We start from the raw sequence: 22,420 nt of genomic DNA, 5'->3' as shown, positions 1-22,420 counted from the left end.
CAATGACATAGTCATGAGGCTTTTCTTATTTCTTGTGTCTTCTCTCCATGTGAACTTGTGCACATCATTAAGTTGGAACATGGGTTAGTATGCCTGAGCAGAAATCCAGATATTTAGCAATAATGGTATTAACCTTTCTGTTTTTTTTTTTTTTTTTTCCAAATTTTCACAAAATGTTTCTATATGGATGCTGGGATTCTTTCCTAATCTGCTGTTTAGATCCCCAACAAGAACCATCGACTATTTACACTAACCTGCTGGTTTGAGCTCATTATAAGTTTAATGGAATAAATACAGCACATAAATAATTAAACATGTTTAATTAATCCTATATTTTGTCTCAGTTGCTCAGGCATCATCAGGGAAACAATATTAAAATTGTAAAAACACAAAATTGCACAAAAACAATAAGTGGAAAAGATTAGAACTAAAGCCTAAAGTCCTATGAGAGACCCCCTCCCCCTCTATGGGGATGTCGTCCTCCCTACCCAACACAGCTGAGGTTTTGTTAAATTTAACAAAATTCTTTTGTTAAAGAATTAAAGTTTCCCAAATCTTGAGTAGCTTAATATGACCATATTTATTAAGATTAGGTTGGTTTTTCAAATCTGCTGCTGAATCTAAAAAAAAAAAAAAAAAAAAAAAAATCTTCCAAATTTGTCTTTGTTGTGGTGAAGCATAGTAGTTTTCTTCCATTTGATTCTGTGCAAAGTATAAAGGCATGGTTTGCTAGATCTGACTAACCACTTGTGGAAGATGCACTTTTTATGTTTTTGACGGATATTAGCAGATCTCAAAGTTTGACCATAATAAGTTACAGGAACAAGGAACTATGTAAACACCTGGAACAGAGAGAGAGAGAGAAGATAGAGGATCCTTGGAGAGTGGATTAGGGCAACCAGCTTCAGATAAGGTTTTAATGCAGTGCAGAGATTGTACTTTTTTTCAGAGTTCTGGCTATTTTATTTTTTTTATTTTTATTATTGTTTTATTCTGAGGTGCCCCAGACGTAAGGGAAAATGACAGTATTACTATAGTCAGCATATTGAGAGGGATGATGTGAAGAAATGGGAGGAACAATTTTTTGATCTTTATGGCAATGTGACTAAAAAAGTCTGGCAAATAAAGGGGAGTACAGCTGTAAGTTCAGCAAGGATAGAACAGTGATTAGAGGCTCTATTAACAAGGTTTTTGAAAATACCATGTTGTTGAGAGAAGAAATGATGGGAAAATTTGTGTATCTATCTATCTGTGTAGGTAGTTTTCTGGAAACTGAGAAAGAAATGAGGCCATCAGGAAGATGTGTGATTAGAGTATCTAGAAAAGGCAGGCTATTATTATTTTCTTTTTTATAGTGAACTGGATTCCGGGGTGCTGTCTGTTGAGATGAAGGAGTTTAATGTGTCTGAGTCATGTGACTAAATAGAGAACATACCCCAATGTATCTTAGCAGATAGAAGGTTTGAGAATAGCAGAATCAAGAGCATGTTTTTTTTTTTTTCAAAATGCTTCATATAATAATCGGCTAGACAAGGACAGCCCATGGCTGTACTCTCAATCTGTTTATAAACGGTCTTTCCAAGTGAAGTAGCCAGAATGAATTGTAAAATTAAAAAGGAATCAGTGATATTGAGGGGAGAGGACATTCTTTAGTAAATTTAAAGTGTCAGAAAGAGGGATATTGGTAAAAAGAGAGGTGACATCAAAGCTCATCATGATTATCAAAAACTATAATTTCTGGATTAAAGATTTATTTTGTGTATGTTTTTGAAATTTTAATATTGTTTCTCTCACAATGTCTCAGTGAACTAAGATGAAATATAGAATTTATTCAACATGTTTTATTATTTATATGTGCTGTATTTATTCCATTAAACATTATAATGAGGTAACAAGGACCACTTTTTCCATTTTCTTAATCTTAGCTCTAATTAACTAGAAAAAAATCCACTTCTTCCTTAGAGTGGAGGAATTTTTCTATCTGTGGGCCTATATATTTAATAGAAAATAATAATAATATACTTAATAGAGAAATTTTTCATGTCTAAAGAGAAATTGTTTCTTGCATAAACAATAACATATCACTACCTCCATTACAGTTACAGAGGAATGAGAAATGCAACTTAAGGCTGCTGTTTATAATGCTATTAATTTTCATGTGATAAAAAGGATAGCTAAAGCCTTTATGCCAAGGAAGCCAGCTGTCTGCAACAAGCACAACATCCAACTTCGTGAAAAAATTATTTGAAACAAACTAATTTGTTCTAAATTGGTGTGTGTGTGTGTGTGTGTGAGTGTGTGTACATGTGTATGTAAAGTTTTTTTAAAAATCTCCCTTTAAAATGATACTAGAATTATAGAATATATCAGTCTGATTTAAGAAATAAAATCACAATAAATTTGCAAAAAAAATCAGGTTTCTGCCAACTAAAAAAAAAACCCTCATGGTATTCTTAAAAGTTTGATATTTAATTCTGATACCTTGCAGTGTGAAAAAGTTTTTATCATAAATGTGCAAATGTGTGTCTGAATAACTCATGCATTGGGAAAATTAGTGTTTGAGTACTCATTCATGATGATTAAATGTAACTAATGATTTTCTCAGAAATGAGAAATTAAAAACTATCCATTAAGAAACTATTTCATTATGTGAGGCATCTTATCTCATAAACGTGAAAAAAAAAAGTTATAAAATAATTAAATTATTTTTATTCTGATCAATTTAATTTAATTATTTAAATAATAAATAATAAAATTAATTTATTCAATTAATCTGATCAATTTAATTATTGATCTGTAATTTTTTTTTTTCTGTAGTATATAATCAGGTGCTATTTTCACATTTTTAATGCATAACTATACAGAGAACAGTGCACTGCATTATTTCTCATTTGGAAAAATAAGAAATAATACAATGCAATAATGAGATAACCACCTCTATAACCTGAAAAATGTGATCTTCGAACTGTCGTTTTAAGGGTGAAAACTAGAATAATGGCACCTGTAAGAACAAATGAAAGCTTGATTCAATGACCAACTCTCATCTTCCTGTAATCTCATTACTAGATGTCCATCTAGATAATGAATGAACAAGGATGCTTCTATACTGGGTGAAAGTCAGTTAATGGAACCACCTCCAGAGAAATGAAAATTGATACCACAAACAATAGCATTAATGAAAAAAGTGAAACTATCAGAAGAATTACATAAATACCATGTTAACCAAATTGGTGCTACAAAAAATCTGAACTAAAACAGATGAGATCCTCACATATGAAAGTGTAAAATAATTTATTCAGGCCTTAACGAATAGGAAAAGGCTATAATATTAATGCTAAACTTCTTCGATCAGTATTAAATTCAAGTAGTATGATGTAGACAAAGTTCAAAATAGGAAATCAAATAATGAAACCTATTTGTACCTATGATTCAATGGAGGACTCCAGCAGGAGACTCTTTTTGCATTAGTAGAGGATAAATGACAAATGCAGCATTAAATTGGTTCTTAACAAGAACCAACAAGCAAGCTTCTTGACAGTAAGCTCTTTAAATTATACTTGACAAGAAAAGTATGAGCGAAGAAAGATATTTACATGAAAACTTTTGTATGTTCATGCTTGAGTAAAATCAGGATAAAAACAAGAATATAATTTCTTGTCAAGTGTACTGTACTGGTTCTTCATGGAAACAAAAAGAGAAAATAAATAAACCCTAGATGTAATGAAATGCTTTGGAAAATTTAGAAGAAACAGTAGAACAAATAACAAAAGTGCATAATAGATTTCTCCTTAGGACACAAAACTAGTCATCTAATGCCATGCTCCAACATAAAAATATTGAATAAATTCACATGGAGAGCACATATACACCTCTGAATCAAAAAATTAGAATAATGAAAGAAAATGTGCTGAATGATTTGCAATTCTAATTTATTGCATTGAAAATAATTATTACCAAATATGAGTTAGAATCATCTAAATCGACGTACTTTGTAGATTATATAACCATATAAAACACAAAAATGTAATATAAATTATAAGAAAACTGTTATTTGAAAACATTCACAAAATTATAATAATTTTTAATGTGGTTCAAATTATTAGACTATTCCAAATTTTTCTAATTGGTTTTGAGGAGAGCATAGAAATAGCATATATTTCAGTAACTGTGGGACTGACTTGTGTGTGTGAAGAATCATTTGTGATTGGATTTCAGTTGCTAAACATGGGTTGAATATCTGTTTAACATGGGTCGAACAAGTGACATATTGGAAGCTAAGTTTCATATGTTGTCTCTACACAAAGAAGGCCAAACTCTTATAGCTAAGGAACTGAAATGATCTCAAGCAAGTGTGAAGAGAGTATTGAGACAGTATTCTAATAACCAAAGTTTTCAAAATAATCACTGCAATAGCAGTCGAAAGGTAATAACTACAAGAGATGAGAGGAGATTGAAGAATATCATGAAGAAAAAACTGCCTCTAAAGTGTAAGGTATTTTCAATGTGTAAATGTATTACTATGTGTAAATGTGTCTGATCTACGACACTGAGACTACTTCACAAACTAGGTTTTAAATCACGTGTCGAAGACAAAGATGCTCATGACTTCGAAGTTAAAGGCAGCCAGGGTGTGATGGTGTAAACAGAGACTGTTGTGGGGTAAAGAGGACCTGGAAAAAGATACTTTTTAGTGATTAAAGTATGTTTTGCGTGTCTCATGGTCATCAAGGGATACATGTTTGGCATCTTAAGCGAGAAGCATTTGATAAAGAATGCATGAAACGTTCGGTGAAATTTGCAACCTCTGTCATGGTTTTGGGGCATCTAGTAGTGACCTGCTGTGGTCACTACTAGAAGGCTCAAAGAAAGGCCAGTAAACTCACTAGATCTAAATCCATTGAGAATTTGTGGGGAATTATGAAGAATTTATGAAGAAGTTGCCACAAGAAACAAAAGTGAACTTGTTTCTAGCTTGCAGACCACATAGCCATCTGTTGATAAAAAAAAAAAAAAAGACTATAAACTGCTAGTAAATAACATACCAACTGTTTAGGAACGATCATAAAAGCTGAGGGGTGGGGCAACAAAGTACTAATTATCATGTTTGGTTCCCTTTGACTGTAATTTTTGTGCATTTATTTTTGCATCATTCTAATATTTTGAACCATGTTAAAAATTATTCTAATTTTGCAAATGTTTTCAAATAATGGTTTTCTTATAATTTATATTACATTTTTATGTGTTTACATGGTTATATAATCTACAAAGTAAGTAGATTTAGATTATGCTAATTCATATTTGGTAATAATTATTTAATCTCACAATAAATTAAAATTGCAAATCATTCAACGCAATTTCTTTGATTACTCTAATTTTTTGATTTGGAGGTGTACAACGAAACAAAGTCTTATTACGTTGTTTCAGATTGGTATAAAACACACAAGAGATTTCAAACAGAAAGTGCCTGCCACAATGTTAATTAGAACAAGAAATGAACATTCACTGAAAACAAAAATGTGCTCGAGTTTTGAAAATAATCAAAGTTGAACTTTCAATCAAGAACTGTAGACCGTGAAATATACAAACACTGGCCATTTCAAGAAAGCAGTCATTCTCCTAAATGCTTGCTCAAGATGGCCAATTCTCTTCCAGTCTCATTGTTCTTTAGGATCAGTAATATGCTTGGAATATGTGTCATCAATCAGGATTCAGAAAAGGTCGAGGAACTAGAGATCATATATCTAACATTAGACAAATAATCGAAAAAGCAAGGGAATTCATCTTAAGCCTTTATCTATGCTCTATAGATTATTCTAAGGCCTTTGACTGTACAAGATGGGATACTTTATAGGACATCATGCAAGAATCAGGAATACCAAACCATCTAGTAACCCTCATAAAGAACTTATATCAACAAAATCAAGTAACAGTAAGAATTGAAAACTCAGTGTCCCCTGCATTCCAATTTGAAAAAGGTTCAAGACAAGGATGCATACTCTCACCATTACTATTCAACCTTTACAGTGAAACTATAATAAAAAGATCTCTAGAAAAGTGGAATGGGGGCATTAAATTAGGTGGCCGAACAATCACTAACCTATGATATGCAGATGACACAGTGATAATAGCAACAAATGAACAGGAATTAAAATCCATCCTAGATCAATTAGAATGAGAAAGCTTAAGCCATGGTTTATGAATAAATCAAGACAAAACCAAAATAATGGTTTTAAACAATGCAGAAGAGATAGATGTAGAAGGAATTGAAATTGTCGACAATTTCAATTATCTTGGAGTGATAATAACAAAAAAAGATGTATGTGAAAAAGAGATAAGAAGAACAGCACTAGCTAAGAAAGCAATGACTGATTTAACTAAGATCTGGAAAGACAGGCACATCTCCAAAAAGAGCAAAATCAAGCTTGCAGAAACCTTAGTTTATTCGTTTCTCAATGCTTCTGAATCTTGGACAATGACAAAAGATGACAGAAGAAGAAGAATTGAGGCATTCGAGCTCTGGTGCTGGAGAAGATTGTTAAGAGTGTCTTGGACAGAAAAACGAACAACCAAAAGTATCCTAGAAGAAATGAATATCCACACAAGACTAATAAACATAATTGACAAGAGAATAGTGCAATATTTTGGACACATATGTAGAAGGGAAGGCAACTGCCTAGAAAAAATAATCATCTAGGTAAACCGTGTGGGAAAAGAAAGAGGAAAACCACCCTAAAGATCGACTGACCAAATATCAAGAATCACTGGACTTAAACTAGAACAAGCAATAAGAGAAGCACAGGAGAGAAAGAAATGGCGAAGCATCCTCAGACATGAGGAGATCTGAGAGAGAGAGAGAGAGGTACCATCCATAGAGAATTTAAAACCATCTTTCATTCACTAGAGATCATTTCATGATTTTATTCTACCTTTACTAATAATTATCCAATATTGGTTTAATACTGTGTTTGATTCTATTGACACTGTTTCTTTACCTTTCCATTGTTTCTACTTTAAACTGTTTATAGACTTTGTTAAATAACTTTTCAACTCTCAACAGAGGAAGCAACTAGGCCATTCAACATGACTAAAATTCCTAACGACAGGACTTTCCTTCTACTATTTTTCAAGACACATGAACGGTTCTACTTTTAGTCTAATATACTTAATTGCATCCTATGTCTTAAATATGTTTATTTGATAGTGGCCAATAATATTTGTGTATTTTATTATACAGAGCTGAACTGTAGACTAAAAATACACAAAGATTATTCATGTAAAATGAAAGAGTTTGAAAACCAGAACCTTGGAAATTTGGTAGCAAACCCTAAAGAAAACATTGATTGATTCAGTCAGAGAGGCATGATTTACTTAGAAGTATAACATCATCTGCATAAAGTAAAGAGCTGAGATTAACATCTCCAATTATGTATCAGGTTTAATATTACTTTCTTTCATAATGCAATCCACACAGATGATGAATACGAGTGGCAATAATGTACACCCTTGTCTCGCACTTGATTGTGTCATCAGAAACACACAACACTTTATAAACATAATCAAAGACATTACATTAGAAAAAGATGATTTATTAGTCAGTTCTGATGTCTCTGCCCTCTTTACAAATGTCCCAATCCATTGTTTGCATGACAAATTCCCTCCAGATATCATGGTGCTCTTTGCCCATGTAATATGTTCTGGTTTTGTGTGGCAAAACGCTTTCTACCTACAAAAAGAAGGCACAGCCATGGGCTCGCCATTATTCCCCCACCCCCCCATTGCTAACTTTTATATGGAATATTTTGAGCAATGTGCTCTAGGTTCCTCTCCTTTAAAACCCAAAGTCTGGCTTAGATACATTGATGATGTTTTTGCTATCTGGGCCCCATGGCAACCAGACATTAGACACTTTCCTCAGCCACCAAAACAAACAACACAAACGCATACAGTTCACAATTGAGATTGAAAAGCAGAACACATTTCTTTTTCTACATTTCCATTTTATTTCCATTCTACAACACACTTCCATTTCTAGATACACTTGTCATACGTCTTCCTTCTGGCAGTCTTTCCTTCACTGTTTTCTGGAAACCAACACATAATGGCCAATTTAAACACAAACTCCTACCACCACCCAACACAAAAACTACTAGGTGTCATTAATACTCTGAAAAACAGGGCTTTGAAGATTTGCTCCAATGAACAAGTGCTTAAAGACAAATTTAAAGTTATCAGCAATACTTTCCTAAAAAATGGTTACAGCCAAAACACTATCAACAAAATTCTCTACAAGACCTCACTAAAAAACAAAGATAAACTAGACTACAATAAAACTATAACCATTCCATACATTAAAGGGATATCAGATAAAATAAACAGAATACTATAGAAATACAACCTTAAAGCCACCTGCAAAATTAAAAAGCTTACTCAACTCATCCAAAGACCCACTCCCTCCGATGGCCCACCCTGGGGCATATTGTATTTATTGCACCTGTAATCTACCATATATAGGGGAAACAGGACACACAATTCCTATCAGACAAAAGGAACATAAATGACACATTAAATATAATAACTATGCTGAAGCTGGCCTTTCCGATCATACCCTGAACACTTTACACAGAATTGACTGGAAAAACACCAGTTATTTACATCACACCAAAACATGGTATGAACGTAAATTTAAGGAAGCCTGTGAGATTCTTATCAACCACCCTAATATTAAAAATAATGATCGTCTAAAAATCTCAAGCATATGGAAGGCACATATTCTACCCATGGAACCTTTCTCCCTAAGAGTTAACTATAAACAGGACTCTAGATAATCCAGAATCTTAAATCACATAACAATTGTCATGTCAAATAAGAACATTATTGTTACTGTAAGAAAATTATCCACATGAAAGAATGTTTCTCTGATGTTATCTTAAATAGAATATAGCTTTAAGAGTCAAAGCTGTATAACTGAGAGGAGACCTCCACATAGCCTTTAAAGGAATGCAGAGAACCGACCAGGGCTTCTGACCTAATGTCCAATCCTCAACTTCTCGTAGTGCACCCTGTTGGGTATCTACATGGATACTGAACGAACGAGGATGGGCTGGCAATTTGGGATTTAGCCGACCGAATTGCATTCTTATTGGTTAAACCAAAATAAAAAAATGATGGAACAACATGACAAAATTTCATGCCAGCTGGGACGTTGCCCAGTTAAACAAGGCCCCCATTGTTTTCGCCAGGGAACCAGAGCGAACAGCGAAAAGTCAGCTACTGGAACAAATCTGAAAACAAACCCCAACTCAACATCACCAGAGTTAAAGATCGGTACTATCAATGTAAGAAGCCTGAATGGCAAAGAAATGGAGCTAGCTGAGGAATTAGATAAGTACCAGATCGACATAATAGGGGTGACTGAAACAAAAAAGACCAAAACTGGTGAGATCTTTCTGAGCAATAAATACAAAATATTATATTCAGGAAATGACAATCAAGGAAAAGAAGGAGTAGCCATAGTATTCAACACAAAATACGAGGCTAATCTTCTTGAACGGCAGTCAGTCTCAAGTAGAGTAATGTGGGCAAATATGAGAATAGGAAAATGGACAATGAGACTTATTTGTGCCTATGGTCCCACAGAAGGTTCTACTAAGGTAGAAGTGGAGGAATTTTTTGAGGATTTAGAAACAGCAACTGACAATGAAAAATGAAAAGTTGGTCCTTGTTGGGGATCTAAATAGCAGAGTAGGAATTGATTGTGAGACATACCAAAATATTTTGGGAAAATTTGGAGAAAAGAGCAAAGCTAATAATAATGGCAAATATCCGTTGGATTTTTGCTCAGGACATGGACTGGTTATTACTAACACCATGTTCCAACATAAAAATGTGCACAAATTCACATGGAGAGAAGAGGCTAGGAATAAGAAAAGTCTCACTGACTATGTTATTGTTGATAGCGATGTTTTCTCCCTGGTGTAGGACACCAGAGTGTACAGAGGATTTGAAATTGGAAGTGATCACTGTTTAGTCTTGAGCAGGATAAAATTGAATTTCATATTGAAAAGAATGACATGTAAGAAAGTTTTAAAGCGAATAAAAGTTGAGCAGCTCTCAGATGTGAACTGTAGACTAAAATACACAAAGATTATTGAAGAAAAAATGAAAGAGTTTCAGAACAGGAATCAAATCTTGGAGATTAAGTGGCAAACTCTGAAGAAAACACTGTTTGATTCTGCCAAAGAGGCATGTGGTGAGGTTGTCTGTAAGGATAAAAAAATCAGAATTCCCTGGTGGACACAGGAAGTTAAAGAGGCAGTGAAGGAAAAGAAGAAAGCATATCAAAAGTTCCTGTCAAATAAGTCAGCTTGTGCTCTTAGAGAATATAGAGACAAATGCAAGAATGCTAAACACTGTGTAAAACTAGCTAAACAAAAGTTATGGTAGGACTTTGGCAAGAATATAGAAAATAAATATCAAAAAGGTGGCAAAATATTCTGAAGTTTGTTGAAGAAGCTTAGGAATGGAGGAAAGAGTGCTGTAAAAGGAGTTAGAATTGATAAAGGTGACATGAAAACGGGAGAAAAAGATATCCTTGAAGTATGGAGTAATTACTTTGAAAAACTGCTAAATGAAACAAGCAGAGATGACAGCACAGTGGTAAAAAACACTGACCAGGCATGCAGTCTGGAATACATATCCATATTCTTGAAGTGGAAAAAGCCATCAAAGGCTTGAAATGTGGAAAGGCAATAGGAGTAGATGATATTCAACCAGAAATGCTGAAGTATGGTGGTATAAGAGTCTTACAGTGGCTGCACTGCATAGTTCAGAAAGCCTGGACAGAGGGACGAATTCCTGATGATTTGAGTAGAGCTCTCATAGAACCCATATATAAAAAGGGAAATAAAACTGCATGTGAGAATTACAGAGGTATTTCCCTACTGAGTATTCCTGGCAAGATCTATGCAGGTATACTTGAGAAACGGTTGAGAAGAATTGGGGAAGAAAAGCTTGGTGAAGAACAAGCTGGATTCAGGCCAAATAGAGGCTGTCAGGATCAGATCTTCACTTTACGACAAATAGTCGAGAAAGCATGGGAATATAACAAAGATCTGTATTTAAGTTTTGTCGATTTGGAAAAGGCATATGACAAGGTGCCAAGAGAGAAGCTATTCAATACGCTGCAGTATATAGTGTCAATGTGGGATTATATCAAGCAATACTTAGTCTTTATTTGAGTTGTAAGTCAGCAGTTAGAATTGAAGGGAGTACAGGAAGATGGTTTAATGTTAAATCTGGTGTGAGACAAGGATGTATATTATCCCCTCTGTTATTCATTATCTATATGGATCACATTATGAAGGAAAGTGGTATTAAACATGATATCAAAATTGGAGATGTTAATGTCAGCTCTTTGCTTTATGCAGATGATGTTATACTTCTAAATAAATCCGCTACAAGTCTGCAAGATTCTCTGACTAAATTGAATAGCTGTTGTAATAGATATGGTATGAAGGTCAGCAATAAAAAGACAAAGACAATGAAAATAGGCAGAATCATTGAAAATGTCAACTGTGTTGTGAATGGAGAACCTGTGGAACAAGTAAAACATTTCAGCTATTTAGGCACGATTTTTACTGAAGATGGTAAATTAAATATAGAAATAGACAACAGAATCAGCAAAGCTGGTATGGTGGGAAGTCAATTGAAAAAATTCATATGGAATAACAGAGAAATTAGTCGGAACACTAAATTAGCTGTATACAAGACAGTGTTCAAACCAGTTTTAACTTATGGATCTGAGAGCTGGGTCAGAAGTAAAACACTTGACTAAAGACTACAGACCACAGATATGAGAGTACTGAGAAAGATTATAGGCGTGAACAGATGGCATCAATGGCAATATCATATGAAAAACGAGGATATCAGGAAAGAACTTGACATTGTCAGCATCCAGGAATGCATTAGCAGAGCTAATCTCAGGTGGTATGGTTACTTAAACAAATGGGCGAGGAAAGATTAGCAAAACAACGTTTTGCTAATCTGCCAAGTTGACAGCAAATGCCAAGTTGACAGCAAAACGACCCAGATTAAGACCAAGATATAGGTGGATTGATACGGTACAAAGTGCCTTAGACGACAGAAATATAAGATCTGATAATGTTGGAGTCTTGACAAGTAACAGTGATTTGGAGGAAGATTGTAGATAGGAAATTAATAATGATGTAATTTTTTTCATGTAGTACTATCATATCCTGTACACCCCTTGAGGGTACATGGCAGGAATTTGATGATGTAGTTTCTAATTAATTAATTTTTATTTTATTTGTATTTTTTTATACACATATTATATTTTCACTACAAGTCATGCCAATAGAATAACTGTTGATCAAATCATTGTCTCTTTAGCATACTGTGTGAAATGTAATTCAGCTTGTCTTCGTATATTTATGTATACTCCAGATGATGACCTAATATGAACGTCAAAACATCGGAAAATTAAAATAGTTATTTATAACACAGTTGTAAAGTCCATTATTTCTAAAATGAATGCTGATCACCGTGTAACACTAAAAGAAAGGAAACAACTGGATAACAACAATAAAGAACATACCTTCAAACCCTTTATCTGCGATGTTTCATCAAATTGTAATAATTTCTTTTTTTTTTAGGATATATATGAAGACATGTCAGAGGTTTTGAAAAAATTTGAAGAGACAGAGGTGCTTGCCATCATCAAGTTTTTTGTGCTGCAAGAAAAGTCTGCAACTGAGATTCACCAAACTTTGTGTGAGGCTTTAGTGGACTATGCCCCAGCATATCCAGCAGTTGTCAGATGGATGGCCAAGTTTAAAACTGGACATCCTGAAACAACAGATCCCTTCAGGTCAGGAACACCTTCCACAGCGATCACACCTGAAAACATCAATGCAGTGCATGCCATGATCCTTGATGATAGACAAATACAAGCCAAAAACATTGCAAAGACTCTGGGGATATCCACCAACATCTGGACATGAAGAAGTGGGCTCCCAAATGTTTGAATGCTAACCAAAAGATATAACGTGTGCTGTATCTCAAGGGATTTGGGGTCATTTTGAGAAATGAGGTGAAATTTTTTGGCTCATATTGTGACTGTTGATGAAACATGGCTTCATCACAATGACTCACAGACCAAACAACAGTCAATGGAGTTGAGACACAAAGGTTCTCCATGGCCAAAGACGTTCTGAACCTAAAAGTCAGTAGGGAAGGTTCTTGCCATTGTCTTTTGGGATATGAATGGTGTAATAATAAATTTAGTTTAATTCTTTATCCAAGTGTAAGCAAACAAAGTTTGCGCCTGAAAATATATTCAAAACTGGGGTAAGGTAGTGCAACACTAGGCAACTCTGAGCAAAGGTGGACAGAGTTCTCATCACTCCTTGTCTCAGTATCTCCCATAATGCAAAGCACATCTCTTTGCGGATATGTATACTGCTAAGCATTAAGGGAAGGGATGGTGTAATCCTTATCAAGTACCTCAAAAAAGGTGAAATGTTAAAAAGCAGCAGTTTATTCAACAGCTCTGAAGGAAAAACTAAAGGAGGTAGTGAAGGAAAAATGCCACGGAATACTTAGCAGAGGCATGCAGGACAACACACCTGTTCACACTGCTCATGAAACCCAACAGACAATACACAATTTGGGCTTTCAGTGTCTGCCTCACCCACCCTATTCATCTGACCTAGCCCCATCTGACTATTTCTTATTCCTAAATTTAAAGAAATACTTGAAAGGAACAAAACATACCACAGATGATGAAGTCATATCTGCAGCTCAGCTGATGGCTAGTTTGTGCAACAAGGGAAAGACTTTTTTCTCATGAGTATTGCAAACGATGCAGCAGCATTGTAACAAGTATATAACATTTCAAGGGGAATATGCAGAATAACATATAAGTTACATGGTTCTACCTCAATTCCTTCATGATAATTACCACAACTTTTCAAAGTATACAAGTATACTTGTATAGATCTTACCAGGAACACTCAATAGGGAAATCCCTCTGCAATTCTCACATTCAGTTTTACTTCCCTTTTTATAGATGGATACTATAAGCACTCTACTCCAATCACCATCTGGAATTCAACCCTCTAACCATGGCTTCTGAAAACTTTTCAACTTCCATATTTGAACATTTCTGGTCATATATCATCTATTCCTGCTTCCTTTCCATATTTCCAGGTTTCTGATAGTTGTTTCTACTTCAAGTAGATATACATTCCTAACTGCATTCCTTTTGAGTGTTTTCTACCATCATGCTGTCACTGCTTGTTTCATTAGCAAGCTTTCAAAGTGATTACTCCAGACTCTTCATCTTAAGTTTTCATGTCACCTTTATCATCTCTGATTCTTTCATTTCTGAGCTCTTTCAATGGCCTCCAGAATATTTTATCACAACTTTCCTGATATTTATTTTCTGTTCTTACCAAAGTTTTCCCTTGACTTTTGTTTAGCTAGTTTTACACAATGCTTATTTGCATTCTTTAAGAGAACAAGTTGACTTACTTGCCAGGAACTTTTGATATGCTTTCTTCTTTTCCCCAACTACCTCTTTAACTTCCTGGGTGCACTGTGGAGTTCTGATTTTTTCCATCCTTGCAGACTTGTACTAGATTTACTTAGAAGTATAACATTATCACCACTCTTATTCATCATCTATATGGATCACAATATGAAGGAAAGTAGTATTAAACCTGATATTAAAATTTAACATGTTAATCTCAGCTCTTTACTTTATTGCAGATGATGTTATACTTCTAAGTACATCCAGTACAAGTCTGCAGGAGTTCCCTAACAGAATTGAACAGCTATATGTAATAAATTTGGTATGAAAATCAGCATCAAAAAGACAAACACAATGAAAATTTCAACTGCATTGTGAATGGAGAACCTACAGAACAAGTAAAACATTTCAGCTATTTAGGCGCAATTTTTATGAAGATGGTAAATTAAATATGGAAATAAACAACAGAATCAACAAAGCTGGTATGGTAAAAAGTCAAATGAATAAATTCATATGGAATAAGAAGTTAGTCAAAACACTAAACCAGCTATAGAGAAAACAGTGTTTAAACCAATTTTAACTTATGAATCTGAGAGCCAGGTTAGAAATAAAATTCTTAATCAAAGACTGAAGACCACAGATATGAGATTCCTCAGAAACATTAGGGAATATTTCTGAAGACATCAGTGTCAGTATCATATTACAAATGATGATATTAGGAAAGAACTTGACAATGTTAGCATTCAGAAATGTGTTAGCAGAGCTAATCTCAGGTGGTATTGCCACTTAAACCGAATGGGAGAAGAAAGTTTAGCAAAGTGTTCTTTGCCAAGATGAGAGGAAAAAGACCCAGAGGAAGACCAAAATGTAGGTGGATTGATACAGTAAAAAGTGCCTTAGAAGATAGAAATATAAGATCTGATAATGTTGGTGTCTTGACAAGTAACAGACTGATTTGGAGGAAAATTGTAGATAGGAAGTTAGTAATGATGTACATTTTTCATGTAGTACTATCATATTCTGTACACCCCTTGAAGGTATATATCAGCAATTTAACGATGTTGTTGATGAAGATGATATTTGAGGTTCTGTCAGAAATAGGTCAGATTATGCTATGAATGGTCACATGGATCTTGAAATAAATTCTTTTGATGTAATTTATCATAATTCTTTTAAGTTTTATTATTATTATTATTTTGTGTATGGGTTTGACAAACAGTATGCCAAAGTAATACTTTGATTTGATCATCCATTATTATACTGGCCTGACCTCTAGTGAAAAAACACTACATCAAAGCTATGTTCTTGTTTCACGTTGCCAGAGATCAAATTCATATTAACCTCTGATGATAAGTCAACAGTGGTAGCTTAATCAGTATTTAGAATACTGATTATTGATTTAGAATACTGACATGATAAGATTATGAGGTTTTTAGGCCTGCATTATTTCTGAGATCAGGGTTGTTGATAAAAATCTCACAGGCTTTACCATAGCTATTAAACTTAATGTATCATATGTGTTCATTTTTCTGGATAGGAATTATGCCTTCAGTTTTGCCTACATAGGAAAAATTATAGTGCACTGAATATGGTACACTCTGCGGAGGGCTAGGGGGATACTTGTCGGAGTTGAATCGTCGTTGTCGTTGTCTGGTAGCATCCTCTAGCAAGAGGGTTGCAGCAGATGAGCAGCTCTACTCCATTTCTCTCTGTCTGTCGCTTCCATCATTCTTAAACCAGTCCATTCCACGATGTCATTAAACCACTCTCTAGTTGGTCTTCCACATCTTCTCTTCCCCTCAACTTTCCCTTGTAATATAGTTCTTGTCAGGTGTCCCGAAGAACCTCTCAGATATCCTGCAAATCTAGTCTTTCTTTGCATAATATTCTTTAACAGTGTTTCCATCCCAACTCGTCTTAAAACTTCTTGATTTGATATTCTTTCTGTATAGAGTTGAATAAGTTCTTTAATTTTGCAAGAGGTTTAAAGTGGCATTAAGTTTGTATTTGTATAGTGTTCTATTTATTTTTTCTGATATCCCTTTAATGTATGGAATGACCACAGATGTAGTCTAATCTATTTTATTTTAAAGTGCAGTCTTGAGAAAAAACATGTTGATAGCATTTTTGCGATGGTCATATTTTGTGTAGAGTATCCAAGAGCATGATCTGAAAAGTCAGATTTACCATAGCTATTAAATTGAAGATGTTCCTAAGAAAGCACTGTTAATAATTTTTAATTCATGCTTAAGCACTTGCTTGTTGGAGCAAATACTGTATTTATAACTCTGTTTTCTTTTTAGTGTCAATGACACCTAGTTTTGTGTTTTGTGATAGTGGTAAGAGTTTACATGTATATGTGTAAGCTTATAAAAACAGTGAAGGATAGACTGCCCAAGGAAAAATATGTAACATATATACAAAAGCTTCCATATACATTCTTTTTGTAGGTAAAAAGTATTCCTGCTACACAAAATAACCAGAATGTAGTACACGGGCAAAGAGCCATGATACCAGTTGGAAAACTATCCTGTGAAAGAAGAACAGCATTATGAATTGGGACATTTGGAAACTATGCCTTTCTGATCATGCCCTGGATACTCAATACAGAATTTATAATCTAGAACAATAAATACACCTGGAAGTGGAATGCTAAGGTTAACCTGGACGTAATACCAGCACCTGCAGCAAGCTGTTGATCCTGTCCCTGGACCATGGAAAAAAAGACTTACTACAACACCAGTGACCCTTGTGGGCAAGCCCACTATCTGACCAATCTTGGGCAAGCCATCTAGGACCTAGTTTTGCCAAAGCAATGCAAGACTATTAGGATCCCTCTTTCTAGGTGTCCATGGGTAACAAACAATGCATAGTAAACACAGCAGCAGGATGCCATATCTCAGTGATGGTGGTCTAGAAAACAGGAGAGTAAAAAAAAGTCCCTTTCGTCCCTTCACTCTTTGTAACTGGAGATAACAAACTAAAGTTCAGTACCTAAGTTTTCAGATTATTTCTGATTTTAATGGTAAAAGATCACACGTATTTGATTCCCTGTGAAGGTTTTAGATAAGTGATGTTAACTTAAGCTAACAAAACAACACAAAATTTAAACATCAATTCCGGATATTCATATTTAAAATTTCATACTCTTCTAGTCATCTTCTTATATCTCCTATTATTGTTTACATTTTGTACTTTTTCAAGTGTGCTTTATGTATGGTTTTTGCCATTTTCTTTGTTTACTAACCTTAACTAAGTTTCATATCAAAATCAGAAAATAAAAGAAAAGAGAAAACATGAATAAATTTTATGCATTACATCCACAATTACTTCCAACAGCTGAATTCTGTGATATGGATTATGACATCTGTGAAGAAATTCAGTTTGCTATCATGAGGGTTTGGGCTTTCTTTTTGCAACAGTGAGCTTACAGAATTTGGTTCTATGGGCCAGGTCTTTTGAGCAGTTTGTTACAGTGATGCTGAATGTAGTGCTTGTCTACAGTATACTTGTAATTTTTATCCAGTAAATTTTAAACTTTAAATCTAGATCTTAAAATATCTGCATAGGTTTCTAACAAATGTAATTTGTGAACAAAATCATTACATTTGGTTCTGCTGAGCAATGCTTACTTTAAACTTACTTCTAAACACAAAAGTAAATCACTAAGCTGATTTCTTCTGCTTCCATTTATTCATTTTCTTCCTCTTAGACTAATGATCAAAGTGCACAGGCTTAGATGCAAGCAGCTCTTGCTGAAAGACTGGCCTCAACGGAGGAGAGCGGATATTTTTTCTTTGGCTTTATAATTTTGTTCTGTTACATTAGTTAAACAAAAGCTGTTTGTTCAATTCAGACTAGATGGACTGCAAATGGCACTGATTTAGAATTCAGGAGCTTCATAGCTGGAATTCAGGCTATGAAGCTGGCGTAGTTCATGTTAATTGCATGTTCTCTGAATAGTTTATCTGTATTAGGAATGAAAAACTCTGAAACTTTGGAGTCTAGCAAACTCATCTTTAGCTGTAAAGCCTTATTAGAAGTTTCTCATGCCCGAGACATGATTCACTCCAAAAGCTTACAAAATCAAAAAAAAAAAAAAGTAGATGTTGGACATCCTTACGAATGGTACTGATTCACTCTTGACTTGATCAACTTCTTGACAAACCTCAGATATCCCATACTTTAAATCCAAAATATAATTCACGTGCTTTTTCAATGGGAGTAGTAATGGGCTTGTAACTGGACTCTATAATCATCTCAAACATAACAAAAACTATCCAAATTGTTTTATCATTCTACATTTTGTATATGTTATACAACAAACTGTCACACATCAAAGCAACTATTGAAACAAGAATTGTGTGATCACTCCTAAGCCATGTTAATTCCTAGTAAATGGGTATTGGATGGATGTATTGCTATTAGAAGTGGACATTCAAGTTTCTAGACAATTATTAATTGTAAAGATCAAAATAACAAGCGAGAACCAGAGCACAATATATAGTGGTCATAAAGTATTGCTTGATGCCCTGTAACCTAATAGAAGTATAATTATACATCATCTAAAAACACATAATATCCAGTTATAGGAATATTCTAAGGTAATTTTTGGATTTTTTTTGTTCTCATGACAGAAATCATTTTAATGTTGTACCTCAATATTAGAGGTAATAATAAATTGTACCTCCAAGCTGCACTGTATCACCTCCTTGAAAGATGTCATTCAGACTACACAAAGGGAAGATAGCAGGGGAAAAAGAGGAGAGAATCCAGAAAATGCTCCTGTAATGAAAGATGTGCAGTAGTAACAATAAGCTTATTGTTACTACTGCACAATACAAAACAACACTGATGAATACTACAGTTGACTAAGGAAAAAAAAAAAATCCTTAATTTGCCACAGCCTTTGGCTTCACTCATGATTCTTCTATCACAGTGATATGGATAACTTTTTTACAAACTGACCTTTTAATTGAATAGTGGGTTGTAAAATACACTGGCTGTGGAAGTTCACATTAAACTAAGACTATCACTAAATTAACTAGACAAACTAATATAATGAGATATGAGATCTCATGAGATATTTATCACAACAGTTAATAACCACTAATTTCCGTAGAAGACTAAGATTACAAGATGCTAATGACTCAGCTGAATGTTAGTAACTCATCAATTCATCTTTATCACAATTAATTAACATAATCATGTATAGATCGAGAACTTCTGATGGATAAAGTAATAACATATTTCAGCAAACTGATTAAGTCAAATTGCAACCTCTAACCTTTTATTTTTAAGAGAGAAATGGTGTTATTGTCTAACATGCTACAAATATTAATCATAAATACAAATTTTGTTAAATTAATTTTAAAAAATACCTCAATTTGCATTTTTAAATGAGTTTTAAATTTTTGAAGAAGGGCTAAGAATATTGCAAGTGATAATTCAAAAACTTCTGGTACTGAAGAAACACCATTTTTTGATAAAGCTACACATAAATACTGTTTAATGGCATTAATGAACATATCATTGGAACGGAACACAGGGCCAGCATTTTGTAGGATTGATAACAACAACTGAAGAGACAAGATTTTGGAACGAAGTTCGTGAGATCTGAAAAAAAAATAAACTACACTTTACAATGATATAAATGAATAAATGATTAAAACATCTAATATTTACCATCAACAAAACTTTTAAAAAGTTTTTTAATAAAATAAAAGTCAAGTAAATCATGTAACTAAGCAATTTTAGCATTAAGATTTGAGAGATTTGATGAATTAAGTATGACATGATACAGGATTATTGTATACAAGAAATCCTATGCCTTTATACTTACTAACTTGTAAAATACCTATACCATGTTATGCAAAGAGAAATGCACAGATGAAATTATATGAAAGCTTTTTTGTTGTTGTTTTTGTTTTTTTTACTGAAGATGACTTAACTAAATGGAGTAAGGATTCATTACAAGAGAAAGTGCAAACTACAAGGATTGTAAAAAAAAAAAAGTAGTGGCAACATGTGCAAAATGTAAAATAGTTTATTTATGAAGTCTATACAATTACCCTCCCTCCAATGTAATCTCCTGTAACATTCTGCACCTGTTTCCAAATTTGTGGGCACCACTGGATACCATCAGCAGAGTGCTGCCTGTGATAGTCAGTACCTCAAAGTACCTCTTGCACATCATGAAACTACAGACTGAGAAGTTCTTTCATTTTGGGGGAACAAGTCAAAATTGCAAGGACTCATATCTGGTGAATACAGAGGATGTTCCAATACTTCCTATTGACATCTGTCCAACATCTCTATCGGCAATTGCAACATGGCATTGTGCATTTTCATGCAACAAACACAGTGAACTCGTGAAAAAATGTGGTCTCTTTCTCCTTAAAGCAGGATGCAAATACTTCCCGTTGCCATCTGTTCACCAATTGCAACATGACACTGTGTATTGTCATGCAACAAACATGGTGGAGAACTTGTGAAAAAATGTGGTCTCTTTCTCCTTAAAGCCAAATGCAAATGGTGCTCCAGAAATCATCACGTTCAAGAATAACACATTGGATGTTGTAAGCAACTATCAACATGACTAACTTTGCTGGGCTCCTGGTGAAGTTTTATCAGACAGGGTGATCCTCAATGGTGCCATTCGTTGGACTGTCTGTTCAGTTTCATAAGCCCTTGCCCAAGTTTCATCAATGGCTACAGTACAATTCAAGAATGCATTCCCCTTCATTTTCATATCGTTCCAGATGGATGCCAGCAACCATTTACCTGTGCCAATTTTGCATCTGTCAAGTGATGTAGAACCAAATGAGCTGAAATTTTGCACATACTGAGCCTCTCTTTTAGGATGTACTGAACGTTTTTTTTTTCTTTTTTAAATCCAGTGTCCTGGGCCAACTGGCATACAAGTCCATTGCCAATCAAGTGTGAGGAGTCCCCGAACAAGCTCAACATGTTCATCTGAAATGCGGGTCTTCCCTGCATGGCTAGTATCATCCATGTGATCTTGACCCACATGAAATGCATTGACCTATCTTGATTGATCCACAGGCTTCCCTAAGGACATGATAACAGTCACTTGCAGTTTTACCTTGCGCAACCTGGACCAGATCCTGAGTAAATCTCTTGATCTAGTCTCCAATCTCTTGATCCAGAGGTCGTAGTTCTAATCGTGTGAACCTACCTTAGAGCATTGCACACTGAGACATTGACTTCAACCACTACTTCTCACAAAGACACTTGTTAGAATGGGTTGTGTTGCCATGTGTGCATCTACAGTACATACAGCTTGCACCTCTATCTGTCAAGAGTAACATTTGAGTTACCAACTATGTCTCCTTACAGTGTTGCCACTACTTTATTGACAACCCTCATATATGGAATATAGGAGTGTTTTTCTAGCATTCCTGCTAGAAAAACACTCCTAAAAAGATGGAAGGAAAACATCATGGAAATTTCTCTGCAGAAATTTCCATGATGTTTTCCTTCCATCTTTTTCCACTGTCTGTAAGTATGCCAAAAATAAATCTCTCATGCTTTAACAGATCTCAGGTATTTTTGTTTTATTCATCTGTACATATTCATGCTGAGAATCTCCTGGGAAGGATAACGTCTTAACTGTTCCTGTAGACATCTAATCCTGAAGGGATCAGTATTAAGTTTTTGGACAAAATCAGCTTGGTATCCACTGCTGATTGTTGATTTTTTTTTTCCTTTACAAATTCTAAATCAAAACTTCTTTTTTTTAAGAGATTACTTCAGAAGTGTTTACACACATACACTAGTATGTCAAAAAAAAAAAAAAAAAAAAGGAATCAAACTACTTCTCAAATAAACTTGATCCAGAGGTGTCATTTA

General features: G+C 34.4%; 1 protein-coding gene across 2 annotated transcripts in view; it reads right to left on the bottom strand.

Moving 5' to 3' along the window:
* The window catches only part of Sec71 (ADP ribosylation factor guanine nucleotide exchange factor Sec71), a 581,865-nt gene that overhangs the window by 449,266 nt on the left and 110,179 nt on the right, over positions 1-22,420 (bottom strand). For both annotated transcript variants that reach the window (XM_090410617.1, XM_090410618.1), the window contains exon 9: positions 19,930-20,164. In XM_090410617.1, coding sequence (XP_090266743.1) covers positions 19,930-20,164 — 235 coding nt within the window. The remainder of the gene's footprint in view (positions 1-19,929; positions 20,165-22,420) is intronic.

This window comes from Typopeltis vanoorti, chromosome 20, assembly GCF_054136105.1.
Source record: "Typopeltis vanoorti isolate ZY-2024b chromosome 20, IOZ_Tvanoo_1.0, whole genome shotgun sequence".
NCBI classification, from domain to species: domain Eukaryota; kingdom Metazoa; phylum Arthropoda; class Arachnida; order Uropygi; family Thelyphonidae; genus Typopeltis; species Typopeltis vanoorti.
Note: the sequence above shows the minus strand (reverse complement) of the source record. Positions and strands in the feature narration are given on the sequence as shown.